Source organism: Filicampus tigris, chromosome 13 (genome assembly GCF_054856515.1).
Source record: "Filicampus tigris isolate MCC_2025a chromosome 13, RoL_Ftig_1.0, whole genome shotgun sequence".
Taxonomy (NCBI): domain Eukaryota; kingdom Metazoa; phylum Chordata; class Actinopteri; order Syngnathiformes; family Syngnathidae; genus Filicampus; species Filicampus tigris.
The window spans coordinates 3,041,613-3,054,450 of record NC_141229.1 but is presented as its reverse complement, the minus strand read 5'-3'; the positions used below and the strand labels follow the sequence as shown (position 1 = coordinate 3,054,450).

Sequence of the window (12,838 nt, the reverse complement as noted above, 5' to 3'; positions counted from 1 at the left end):
TCTATGTCAAGTCAGTCAGGATCACTCAGGTCACAAACAAATACAAATAGTCAGTCATTCGGATGGTCGCTCGGACAGTCAATCTTTGGGGTAAAGCGAGAAGACTCGGGTCAAACAACCAAGTATAAAGACGGTTGTCCAATCGGATGGTTGTCAGATGGTCAGCTGGATGCTGGGTTGGTCGGTAGGTAGGTTGGTGTAGATCACCAAAGTCACACAAACAAATAAATATGCTCGCTCAGTCGGCTGGTGAAAAGCAGGTCGGTCATTCAGACGATCGGTGGGTCAGTTGGCAGGGTGGCCAGGAGTAGGCCGGTGTAGCATTGATTTTCGGTCAGTTGGATGGCCGATTGGCCTGTGGGTAGGTCGGTGAAGATCATTCAGGTGACACAACCAAATTTGGTTGGTCAGATGATGGGTGAAAAAGTCAGTGGGTTAGTCAGTGTGGCCGACTAAATGCAAATATAAATGTGGGCAGTCTGTTAGACAGTTAGTTGTATGTTTGGTCAGTCCGTCATCACAATGTCATAACACAGTTACTTGATTTAGTCCATCCAATCGGATCAAGCTACTTCCAAATTGCTGGGTACGACAGGTAATCCAGGATTTCTAGAACTAAAAACTGGTGCATTTGAATCAGATCTTTCTTCCAGAAATTCAAACCTAAGGCTGGATACCATAGATGACAAACAGAACACTTACCGATCCTGGAGCTGCTGTTTTCCAAGGGTGGATGCCGCACACTTCACCAGGAGCTCCTCTGTGGACCTGGGAGACAGTATCTTGAGCAACGCGTCCGTTTCTCCGAGGCCGTAGTGCAGCTTGGCCTCGGCGAGCTCCACGGTCAGCGGCGTGGAGTTGGCTCCAAGGCCGACGGAAGCCATCACAGTCTCCCTTTCCTGACGCAGACACTCGATCTCTCTTAACCTTCCTTCAGAGTTGGAAGCGTAACTCTCAGCCGTGTCAGAAAAAACGCAGCGCTTGGATCGCCGAGAGTTGATGCCTGACCAGTTGGTGAATTTATTGTGCAAGGGCAGATCCTCGGGCAGTGTCTCATTGTCCACTCTTGTGATTGGTTTAGCGTTCACCAAGATGTCGGTGCTGCAGTCACTGGGCGTCAGGGATGGGGCCGGAGATGCACTGCAGGTACCGCCGCAAAAAGGGACCCCATGAGGTCTTTGCTGGGCTGGTTTGGCGGATTGTATTACATTGGATTCAGTGACAAGAGTGTTGGTTCTCATTGTTGTGGCAGTAGCGTAGTTCTGCGGAGAAAAGTCTGACCAGTGAGAACTTTGTTTGGGCTGGGGATCGGTATTCCCATGGCGATTAGTATTTCCTCTGTTCACTGGTGAGTTTTGGAAGCAATCTTCAGAGTCTTTAAGACTTGAACCACCCATTTTACAGACTTTCTCTGGCGATTTAACAGAGCAAATGCCACAATCAAGTCCTGATCTGCAAGGAGATTCAGCGCAGCTTTTCTCTTCCATGCGTCCATTTTGATGTCTTTCTCCAGGCTTCAACTGTTGCCGTACACCCACAGTGACAATGGGGGATGATGCCCGATCTGTGAATGTAGCCAAAGGCTTTGACAAATTTGTCACACAAGAGATTTGGTTTTCTTGGCATCTGTTTGGTTTCCAGCTGTTTTCAGAGGCGGCGGTAAGACGATGATGTGACATCTCAGGCAATGTTTTCTTTATGGGAGTGGATCTTAATTGCCTTTGGCATCTGAAAGACGGCATTGTTAAAGGAGCAGTCCCGGGTTGGGCGCCATTAGATGTCCTGTCTTCCTTGTCACCTGTCTCAGTTTTCACCAAACAGAGAGAGTCTTTGTCTGGTGAAACCACCTCAGCACCAATCAGTCTCAGTGTCAAGTTGATCTCATGTGATTTGGTCTTTTGGTGCCTCTCTGTATTTGTGGGTGTCAAAGGTCTTTCCGTCTGAACACTGACATTCGAGGCGGTTTGAGTCGAGGAGTCGACGCTGATATTTGGAATCGATCGAGGACTTAACCCACTGACACGACCCGTCCTCATTCCCTGGACATCTCCCAGCAGGTCCGAGGTGCTGTGGATCAGCTTCGAGAGGTGGACTGACATGCTTTCCATACTGTTCCATGTCAGGAACTCGTTCATTTGAACCGGGGTCTTCGGGACGTCCGTGTGACTCCTTTTGTGCCGCTCCCTCCTCCGCGGAGTGGCCGGCGGGACCAAATCGATCTGAATACCGTGTTCATTTGCGGTCCGATGGATGGAGTTTGGGCTTAACTCCGGATCAGATGAGTAGACGAACCCGCTGGACGAGGTGGTGTTGACTGCCGGTTCAACACTGCTAAGCGTGCTGGAGAGCCCCTTGTGAGTAGCGTAGGTGCTCAAATGGGAACTGAAGGGCGAGTTCTGCCTGTTTAAGCCGTTATCGACGCTACAGCACCTTGTTATGCGTTTTTCAGCGACGTTCAAAAGCGGGGATTTGCGGGACAGATCAGCAGCACTACCGAAGGCGGGGTTCTTGCAGCATAACCGGTCACCATCTTGCCACTGATGAACAAATGGGTTGATATCGCTGGAGGGAAAATGCATTACAGATTCCTGAGACTTGATTGTATTCCGCAGGTCATTTGTCTTCGGTGATACTTTCTGTGGGGGTAACGAGATTCTTTTCCTGCAAAATGTCACGTCTTTTATCAGATCCATTTTGGAGTTCACTTTGGAAATCTCAGCATTAGATTGTCTGACATCTGTTTTGCCGTCACTCTCAAGTCGTAGCTGAGTAGATGACTGTTTGTTAGAGGTTTGGTCTTCATCTGATGATGATGATGAGGTCTGAAAGGAAGAACAAGGAGGAAGTTGTGCGTTTGTCTTCCTGAACCTTTTGCACTTGTTCTTTTTACTCAGCAGAGAAGAAGAACATTGTGTGCCAACAGTGGCTGTTTCAGATCCACATTTACTTGTATTCGTGACCGTCTTTTCATCCCTGAATTCTGAAAACCTCTCTGGGACAAGGTCTTCACACTGACTGGTCACACAAGGCCCTTTATGTTTGACTTGAGCTTTGTCAAACTTGCACGGACAACCTTGACATTTGTTGGTGGTGTTGTAATTCCTATTGGCCACACAGGCCTGAGGATGTTCATTCAAGCACGGACTGCTGGGCTGATCTCGCCCTTTGACAGAAGGTTTATTTCCTCGTGTGGCATCAGTGAAATTAGATCCATCGCAGGATAACTTGTGAGGGTGCTCAACTTTCTTTGGCGATTGTGCATTACATGTGTGACCACAGACAGTGGACATGCCTTCCACACAACAGTTGTTTTTGGTAATGCAAAGCTGTGGCACGGCAGAATCTAGGAACTCAGGGCAACTTTGGCAGTCTACTCCTTTTGGATAACCACTCTTTGACAGATTAAGCCCAAATCTGTTGTTTGGTTGACTTGCATCATTGGTGCCATTGGTGCAGCTGTCTGGCACTTTGTGGCCAGTTGACTTGTTCTCAAGTTTTGTCAATGTAGAAACAGTTTTTATTTCAGAAGCCCCGAGTCTCCTTTCCACAATTTCACCATCGTTGGTCGATCCTTTCATCTGATCGGTCTTGTTCTCTTGTGTCGGTTTCATTATTTGATTGATTCTCTGATCATCAAAATCAGAGAGACTACTTTGACTCCAGTTGCTGTGACTCCAGCTGTTGCCGTTGCCACTGCTGTCAATCAAGGCCATCTTTAAGTGCTCTTGGACCACTTCTGAGATTCTCAAGTCGATGGCGCTACAAATGGCCTCAGACTGACAGCTATACTTTATTCCGGGGTTTGCACTTTGACACCCTGCCTCCCTTGTATTGGCAACTACTTGTTTTATTGCTACATGCTCTGCTTTAATGTTTCCCACAGAGGGGTCACTCAATTCCACAAGTTTATTCGGTGTGGGATCAGAAATACCAGCAGATACAAATTCAGAGTTGGAGATGTTCACATCACAGTGTTCTTTTTCCAAGTTAGGCATGCTACTGTTTTCAGACCAAGTATCTCCCCGGTTGTCAACAGGTGAAGGGCTTCTTTTTGGAATTTTCAGGCTCCCCACAAAAGCCTCCTGCTGCTCTTGGTTTCTCTTCCTGGAATTTTTACAAGCTGATTCATGCTGCAAGGCAAAATACGTTGCATCGACATCTTTGGTGTTATTCTGATTCGATGAGTCAGCCTTGGTGAGAGAACCATCTTTGATAATCCGATGGCCGGACGGATCAGACTCTTGGAGTGTAACATCTAGATTGTGTGATACTTCATATTTCTGGAAAGCTTTTAAGGAAGGTGAAGAGTCTGTCGTGGATTCTTGACTTTGCCCCAAAAAGTTTGTTAACAGATGTAGTTCTGTCTGACAACCTGAGGTACGCAGGTCAATCGCAACATAATTTTCAAATTTGTGGGGCAGAGATAGAGGATCTACAATTACACACTCGGGTCCACTGTCTGACTGTTCTTTTGCATTCTGTGATATCAGAACCTCGGTTGATTGTTCACTGAAACTTTGGGCGGCGGACGTTGAGCTATAACCTCGAGATGGACTCGGGCCATCCGAGAGGCTCACACTGACTGGGCTGGAATGTTCGCTGCTTTCTTTTTGGAAGGACGGAGAATCTCGGCGGATCCCTGAACTGCCTGCCACCTCAAGGGAGGAGCAAGCGTCCGCAAGTGGCGGCAGGTTCTCGGACAACTTTGCGAGGGCAGAACCAGGGAGACCTGTTTGAGCATTGTCATCTTGTACATCTGTAAAACTGTCTCCTATTGCAATTTCAGGTCTTGATTTAAGCAAACCTTGCTGGCTCCATTGCATCTCTGCAGGGATAACTTCAGGATCTTGACAGCTGCCGCATCCTCGACCAATCGCCATTATCCTATTGCCGCAGGGGGGGTCCGTCACCAAAGTGTATGTTGGAACCACTTTTTTGCAAGAGCTCGTTGCAGCAAAGTACTTCTCCACCGCTAGCGAGTCTTTCGACATCTCACTGTCTTCGCTGTCCCCTTCGCTCTGAGCCACTTCCTCACTTTTCAGCTGTTCCACAAGAGCCGTCGCATAAACCGAGGATAAAGAATCATGGGAGAAGAGGCTGTCAGAGTCGGAGGCCCCTTCATGTCGTTCCTCAACTACTTTCCATTCACATTTATCCTTCCATTGTTTCTGTTTCTGCACCCACTGGCCTGTCTTGTTCATCAGAGCCTCTGTGCTGTGCCATCGTCTCGGACCCTCAAATGGAAGGCTCTGCTCGAGCTCTTCACAAGAAGTGGCTGTTTTAATAGGACTTCCACTCAACACGACACTGTCTTCATGACTTCTAAAAGTTTGACAGGCCATCTTTCCTACAACTTTGGGGTTGTTAGAACCTGATGGCGGTTTTCGTGACACTTTGGGTTCCACAGAATTGGAGAAGGAGTTCCTGGTGAGGCTAGACTGTGTTTGTCTTTTTACATCCATGCAAGGAATTCTTTGTATGTCTGTTTTGGATGCTACATTTTCTTTGCCAAGCGGCTGCACGGGGACACAAAGGGGCAGCTTTGGTGTAGCTGCTGCTGTGTTCTGGTCTGATCTGTTCTTAAAAGACAGTTCTCTTTGTGGCAGCAGGGGTTTCCGTTCAGTGCACCGACTACATTGCTGTTCCAGGGAATTCTCCTCCTTCTTGGAATTCAGTGCTATGCTTTCGGAGGATCGCCCTCTTCCTTGGTAGGACTGACTTAGTCCTGAGCGAAGTGCGTCAGAGCAACTCCGGGTCCTTTCTCGGGGGAGGCACTCATCTGAAACCCACTTCCTGCTGCTAATGCATGCAGGAGATGTGCGGTTTGAAGTCAGTTCTGTGGATTTATTTCTTTTCAGGAAGTGTCTGTTGAGGGAAAAGACTCTTTCAGTGAAATATTTTTAATACTTGTACTAATAAGTTCACAAATGTTTTGTAAAACTCGCGTATGCTTACCTGAAGATTGGGGTATGCTGTGGGTATAGTCGAGACACAAGATCAGCAGAGAAGGAAGGTCTCAGAGAAACGAACTTTGCTGGAAACCCCTCCTCAGGGCTCTCGGGGGTTTCCAGTCCAGGGGGTAGGTCCTTTTCCAGTTGCTGCAATTCCCTCTTTGCTTCCAAAAGACGCCTCTTTCGGGCAATTCTCTCCAGCTGGAACTGCAGCTTCTTCCGGCGAAGGCGGCTCTCAGCGCGACGCAGGGCGTGATGCTTCAGTAGCTCCTCCTGGACGGCTTTCTTCTTGACCCTGACAACCAGCGAGGGGCAATTCTCTGTCTGAACTTCGTGATTGTCCAACACATATCTGTTGAGACGCTCCAGAAGGGGATCCGGCTGGGAGTCCGTTTGAACTCCATTGTCCTGGGTGACTCTTTGCTCAACGGCTAACAGGTGTCGCTTCTCTTGCAGGATCCACTGGTGGACTGTTGGTTCAAGAAATCACAACAACAAAGAAACCGGACTTGTTTATGTGATATCACAATTTATATTAAGCTAACCCAAAATGCTCTGTAGATGTCTGCAAAACGCACAATTTTTTCCACATGCATGTATCTTGGTGGCAATTTATGTATTTCTAGTATCCCCGATACCATTTTCCCTGATCCGTGTACAACTGGGTGGACCCATCTATCATAACAGGATGCACGAAAAAGTCTCAAGAAGCCATGCATGAAATTAAACGCAACGTCGGTCAATTCGGTTTGAAGCAGCCATTTTAGGTTATTGGCTCCTCGCAGCTTTCACTTCTGCTTACTCTCGCTATGCTGCTGCCCAAGTTGGGCCTGCTCCCTCTCCAGCTCCCTCTCGGCCCGCCTCTGCTCAGAACCGATTTCTTGGCGCAAACCCTCCACATAGCACTGCTGCTCCTCCATGCGCCGTCTAGCATTCAACTCCTCGCTGGGGGATAAGCACACCGCAGGCAGCCCGTCTTCCTCTTTGCTGCACAAGAGACACATGAGCAAAGTCAGACTGCGGAACTGGTCTATGTGAATTTTGGTGGCGTCTGCATTAACCTGTCATCGGGAGTCTGAGGGCAAAGGTCAATGTAGGTGCCTTCACTTGCCTGAGAGAAGAGAAAGCAAAACATTCGGCACCCGGTAACAATCGAGACATCAAAGGTTTGAGCTGAGCTGCACGTACCCTGCGTCTGCGCTCCCGGAGAACAGCCGCCTCCGCTGGGTGGTTAAAGCGAAATTTATGAAGCCCTCCCAAGGTGATCACCGTTCCTGGAGAAAAGTGGAAGAAGAAAAGCGTTGATGTACGATAAGCAGGGTGTGCTGTGCGCAGCATGTGTTTATCCATTGGGGGGGGGCTGAGCAAAAGAAGGCATTCAGTTGCTATAATTGCTTTTTATAGTTGTGCATTTGTCTCTCAATGAGAACGCAAATCATTATCCATCCATTTTTTTTTTTTATATGGCTTATCCAGGTGCGCTGAAGCCTATCCTGCTGGCTTTTGTCAAAAGATGGGGTACACCCTATACTGAACCCAGAACCTCAGTACCTTGAGATATGAGTTTAATTTCTCCCAGTTAACCATGCTCATAATAACAAAAAAAAATAATAATAAAAAAAAAAAAATCATATTTCCCCATTAAAATGATCGGTAATTCCATTAATTTGTTCCAGGCCCTCAAGAACATTTTTTTTTTTTTTTAATTTATATGAGAGAATAGCACAGTAATACTGCACTTTCTAAAACCATACAGTAGTGACATTAACAAGACTGACCTTGCGCCAGCCTGCAGGGCTCGGTGATTTCCCTGTCGTTGAGGAGGCAGGCGCAACCCGGCAGTGGCCTGAGTGTGACCACACCGCTGTCGTTTTGTATCTCACAGCTGGCGCCACCAGGCAGAACTAATAGACGCAGTTAAAAGCATTTTCAAAAGGGGCAGAAAGTAAACACTCATTTAGTCACGAATCGCCGTTTGGGAACTCATCATATTTTTTATGTCGAACATAATCGACAATAATTGTTAGCAAACGTACCTATCCGAGCATTATTGTTTTGGGGAATTTTTACAGTGAACAGCAGCATGATGGATGATTCCAGTTGACTCCGGAAAAAAAATCATCTGTCAGCCTGTTACTTGCGAGGCTAATGTAACATGAGTTTGAAATGATATTAAAGTGTTTTAAGGACCCAAGGTTAGAGGTACAAAGATGCGCGACAAAGAGCAAAAATGTTATAATTGCCTGTAGTTCAAATGCTTAATACAACTCAAAACACTATAGGTTTACATTAGCCTTACAAATAAATGGTTTATAGATGTACACACACACACACACACACACATACGGGGAAACAGTCTCTCCAAACTTGTAAATGGAGCTGCTCCCAACGTACAAAGTTCATCTCTGAGTCAAGACTGCCAGTTAATGTCTTTCCTAATCGGCAAGTCTTTGGCAAGTCAATATGCCGCATATTACGGCATTTCAGAAAGTGGACTTTTTCAGCCAACGGTTGGGGATAGGTGACACGGAAAAAAAAACGGAATTTGTAAATAGTGCATCTGTAAAATCTGAGCGATGTGTTTTTCCACCAAGTTCGTACCTATTTGTGGTTCTTCAAACTGGTCTCGGGGTCCGATGCGGGTAACTCCTTCCTGTAATGAAAATAGGCGCAATGATACCATAGACTATTTTTGAGAATCATTTAATTTCTAATCTGCTCCTCTCTCATTTACTGGGCCATGAAAAGACGTGGGTTGTCAGGACCACATGCGTTCGCCGGCGGCCGGCCGACGCTCTTGACCGGTGAGTGTCAGGCCTGAGATGCGCGCTTGTCAATGTCAAACTCAAGAGTGCAAGCCTCTTTTCGAGACGGGGGGAGGGGGATAGGAAATGTTGAAGTCAATCACCTTTTCTTATCGTAGCGGAACAAAGAAAACAGCAAGAGAAGGAGGAGGAGGAGGAATCTAGCAAAGGAAAAAGGGAAAAGATATTCGTCAGGAGAGCTGGGAAAAAACATGGGAAGGGCGGAGTGAAGCGGCTGCCAAACAACCATGCACACACGCACGCACGGCCAACCCAAGTTAGAGGCCAACTAAGCACCTGCTTATGGCCCGATGACCGCTAAAGCCACTTAATAGTCAAGAACCAACGACTATTTTAATAATCGACTAATCTGTTGATTATTCAAATACAAAAGAAAACATGTTTACATTTTCATCCTTTTGTTCACTAATGACTTATTAGATGAATTATGAGTCAGGTACTGGTTTGGTCCATAACAGAAAATGGGCAAAAATGTTGATCATTGTTTTCCAAACTAAAAGCAAATGTTTTGATTCAACACAAAGCAAATCAGTCACAACACGACAGAAATCGGAGATTTAATCTTCAGAAGCTGATTTGGATTCGGGCAAATTTTAATTAGAAAAGGTATCTAAACCATTAATCACCAAAAATAATTATCGATTATTTGATTAGTTGTCGATGAATCGTTGCACCTCTACAGGATTGTCACCTTGTTGCAGCTGGGTCAGCTCAGTTTCAGTTCAGTTCAGTTATATTTGACTGAATATTGGTTTTGTACATTGCAAGTTATTTTTTTAGGTATCGAAATGCTTTTATTTGTTGTTATTGCGCAAAAAATTACTTTAGCACATTGAAACTGTAATTAAAAAAAACCCCTGAAATAATCAACACTTTTACATTAAATGCATAGCATACTGTTTTTTTTTTGTGAGGTAAGTAAAAACCTTCAAGAAAAAAAAGTCATACGTCGCTCAAATCCCTCCCAAAGGTTTCTTTATATGATATGAAGGGGGGAAAAACTCAAAGTAATTGAGAAAAAAATGATTTTGGATCGAGAAAGTTGGAATTCCCCCCCAGCAAAATCATAACTGAGAAGATTAGGAAGATATATTGTTGAAGAAAATGAGGGGGTTTTTTTTTGGGGGGGGGGGGGGGGGAGGAGGAAAGGTTGACTGAAAAAAAAGGGCAGAGAGAAACTCAATATTGTCGGTAAAAACAGAGGGCCCCAAAAATCAAATTTTGCTTTGGGCCCCTTGGAGGCTTAGCTCGGCTCTGCGCGCACACATTGGCGCACACACACGGGACTCTTCTAAACAGACAATGACGCGCGCGTACCGTGAGGTGATAGAAGAGCAAGCCGGTGCTGAGGACGTCCCCGTCCAGGGCGACCAGGTGCGGCCGCAGCGAGTTGATCAGGAAGCTGGCTCGCTGCCGGTTGATGTCCACACTGTACTGCTCCAGGAGCTCCCGCTTGTCCCGCCAACTTTCCGACCAGTCCTTGGTCAGCTGCTCCACCTGAGCAACACGGACGAGTTAAATCGTACGAGTGCCCCGATACGGGCAGTTGCTCGGCTTGTTTATTACTTACATTCTGGTTTCATTCTGGTTTTATTTTTACATTGTACAATACAGTGGTAAATCTCTGCTTATTCAAAAATTTAGTGGGTGAAAAAAAACCAAAAAAAACGTCACTTTTTGAATGTGAATACTTTCCAGGCAAAACTGTCCCAAGACAGATGTTACCTTCATCTCGTTTTGCAGCACCATGTCCGACAGCGTCCCCTCTCTCTCGTCGCTCAGGGACGGACTGGGATCGCGCTGCTGTCAAGGACGGAAAAGCGAATAAACAACAAATAAATCAATAAAACATGAGATTTATCTATGAGACTGAGATGACGTGGGTGAAGACTTGCCATTTCAAAGGTGAGCAGCATGCTCTTCAGCCTGTCGATCTCCTCCCTCAGCTCCCGGATCAGCCGCACGTTGGCGTCCTGCGCCGATTATTTGGAGTTGATTTTCGATTCTTACACTTTGGAGATCGTAATATCAGGTTAATGACCTCGTTGACCCGGGGCTTGTTGACGATATTTCGTGCGTGGGCGGCGTAGCGCAGGGTGCTGAGGGTCTCGTTGTAGCTGCTGGCGGAGGGGGAGACGGCTGCAAGAAAACAAAAAAGAAATTGCGTGACTTTTACACCCGCCACCGTTATTTTCTATGAGCAATACTAATGACTGTAGAATTCTTTTGGCTGCTACAATAAAGCACGATACGCAATGCTTCCTTATCCTGGCTGAAGTCACAAATTCACTCTCGCTATTTCACACTCTCACTTCTGTGGCCCACATGCTCTCTCTCTCTCTCTCTCACACTCCCTCTCACAAAATCTGTATCGCACTGTAATTTCACTCTCACTATGTCTCTCTCGAGACTCTCTCTCACACATCACAAGGGTGTGATAACTCACTCTCTGGCAGTCCTTCCCAATTCACATTCACAAATTCACTCTCACGCTCCCTTTCACTCCCTCTCATGCGGTGTCTCGCACTAACACACTCCCTCTCTCACCATCTCATACTCTCTAACGCACTCTCTCGCAAACTCACAATATTTCTCACACTTCCCACCTTCTCTGTCACAAAACTTTCTCATTCTGCTTGCCGCTCCCTCTCAGACTCGGAATATGTCCCACTCTCTCTCTTCCAACTTCTCTCACCTACATTCGAAATCCCTCACTCACACTCACACAGCGACACATTCCCCGTCTTCAACTGTCTCACACACTCACTCTGCCAGTCCCTCTCACACCATCACTCACACTAGAACACCACATAGTGGTCATACACCACACCCACACTCTCTTGCTCTTACGCCCACTCTCGCTCAACAGCATACTCTTGTTACACACACACACATATAGAACACACACCTTTCTTGCACTCTCACACTTCCTCCTCTGTCTCATTCACTCTCACACGTCACTCACACGCTTCCTCCCACACCCACTCTCGATGACTCTCAGGTCTGTTGGGGAGCTTTTCGAGAGAGACTTTCCTTGCCGCAATAAAAAAAAAAAAATGTTTTTGCCCCATACTCAAATTTTGCGATACGTACTTGCGATCATAATGGTCTTGGAGTTGCCCCCCAGGCTGTCCTTCAGCAGCCAGGTGAGGACAGAGTCCCTGTAGGGGATGAAGCAGTGCCTCCTGCCTGCACTTCCGCCTCCGGACAGGAAGCTGCTGTGGCTTCCCGCCGTGCTGCCGTCAGCCTCTGATGCCATGCTGTTGATGCTCTGGCAGCTGCTGGACATCTGCGAGTTCTGGGCTGCGGACAAAGCGCGGGATCATTCACCACGAGCGTTTCGAACGCTATCGTGAGGTGTGATGGCTAACCCAGGGCGGAAATAACGATGCCCAGCGTGACCAGTGACTTGTTGATGTTGGAGCCCTCAGTTAGTCTGTCCCTGCAGTAGTTTGGGTCCGCTCTCTCGCTAAAGACACAAACAGACAATTCCATTTTAAAGGGCGCATTTTATGAATAACTTTGTGGATTGGCAATGAATACATGTTGTTGTTTTTTTTTTTTTTTAATACATTTGCAAAAATGTATAGGAAAATGAATTGAATCCAGTTTGGAGTGAGGCTGCATTTATGTTTGCAGGCACTAGAGGGCAGCTTCGTCAGCTGGGTCTCACCTCCCGGCCAGGTCCACCAGGTTGATCTTGCTGACGGTTTCTGAAGGACGGTTGTTCTCAAGTATGGCCTGCGACCGTCGCGTCGGACAAGAATGAGAAATGACACCACTTGCGCGCTCACCATGAACAGTGGCGGATCGCACCTGAGTGTACTGGATGGTGAAGATGGCGTGTGAGCGGCTGCTGGCGTCGTGGTTGTGCGTCGCCGCCGTGATGCGGTTGGCCACGCCCGCCTCCAGAAGGTCCATGGCCTGCTGAAAGTCTGACACCACATGCTGCGACAGGTCTGAATAAAAAACAAATGAACAGGGATGACTTTGTGCGCGTGGGGGGGATAAAAAAATAAATAAAAAAAAATAAAAAAGACTTGATTGAACATAAACACAGAC

At 46.8% G+C, this 12,838-nt stretch overlaps 1 protein-coding gene across 4 annotated transcripts in view; it reads right to left on the bottom strand.

Annotated features, from left to right (window-relative positions):
- stard9 (StAR-related lipid transfer (START) domain containing 9) overlaps nucleotides 1–12,838 on the bottom strand; it is a 37,616-nt gene that overhangs the window by 10,275 nt on the left and 14,503 nt on the right. For 3 of the 4 annotated variants that reach the window (XR_015089397.1, XR_015089398.1, XM_086050182.1), the window contains exons 8-22: nucleotides 12,593–12,735; nucleotides 12,450–12,517; nucleotides 12,148–12,245; nucleotides 11,870–12,079; nucleotides 10,818–10,915; nucleotides 10,672–10,749; nucleotides 10,502–10,579; nucleotides 10,094–10,273; nucleotides 8,553–8,604; nucleotides 7,730–7,855; nucleotides 7,140–7,225; nucleotides 7,013–7,062; nucleotides 6,754–6,938; nucleotides 5,956–6,421; nucleotides 703–5,865 (exon numbers count right to left, since the gene is read on the bottom strand). Coding sequence is in view for 2 of the 4 variants with exons in the window: in XM_086050182.1 (XP_085906308.1) it covers nucleotides 703–5,865; nucleotides 5,956–6,421; nucleotides 6,754–6,938; nucleotides 7,013–7,062; nucleotides 7,140–7,225; nucleotides 7,730–7,855; nucleotides 8,553–8,604; nucleotides 10,094–10,273; nucleotides 10,502–10,579; nucleotides 10,672–10,749; nucleotides 10,818–10,915; nucleotides 11,870–12,079; nucleotides 12,148–12,245; nucleotides 12,450–12,517; nucleotides 12,593–12,735 (7,081 nt within the window). In the remaining 2 variants the exon portion in view is untranslated. The remainder of the gene's footprint in view (nucleotides 1–702; nucleotides 5,866–5,955; nucleotides 6,422–6,753; nucleotides 6,939–7,012; nucleotides 7,063–7,139; nucleotides 7,226–7,729; nucleotides 7,856–8,552; nucleotides 8,605–10,093; nucleotides 10,274–10,501; nucleotides 10,580–10,671; nucleotides 10,750–10,817; nucleotides 10,916–11,869; nucleotides 12,080–12,147; nucleotides 12,246–12,449; nucleotides 12,518–12,592; nucleotides 12,736–12,838) is intronic. The other variant, XM_086050183.1, reaches the window with a different exon arrangement.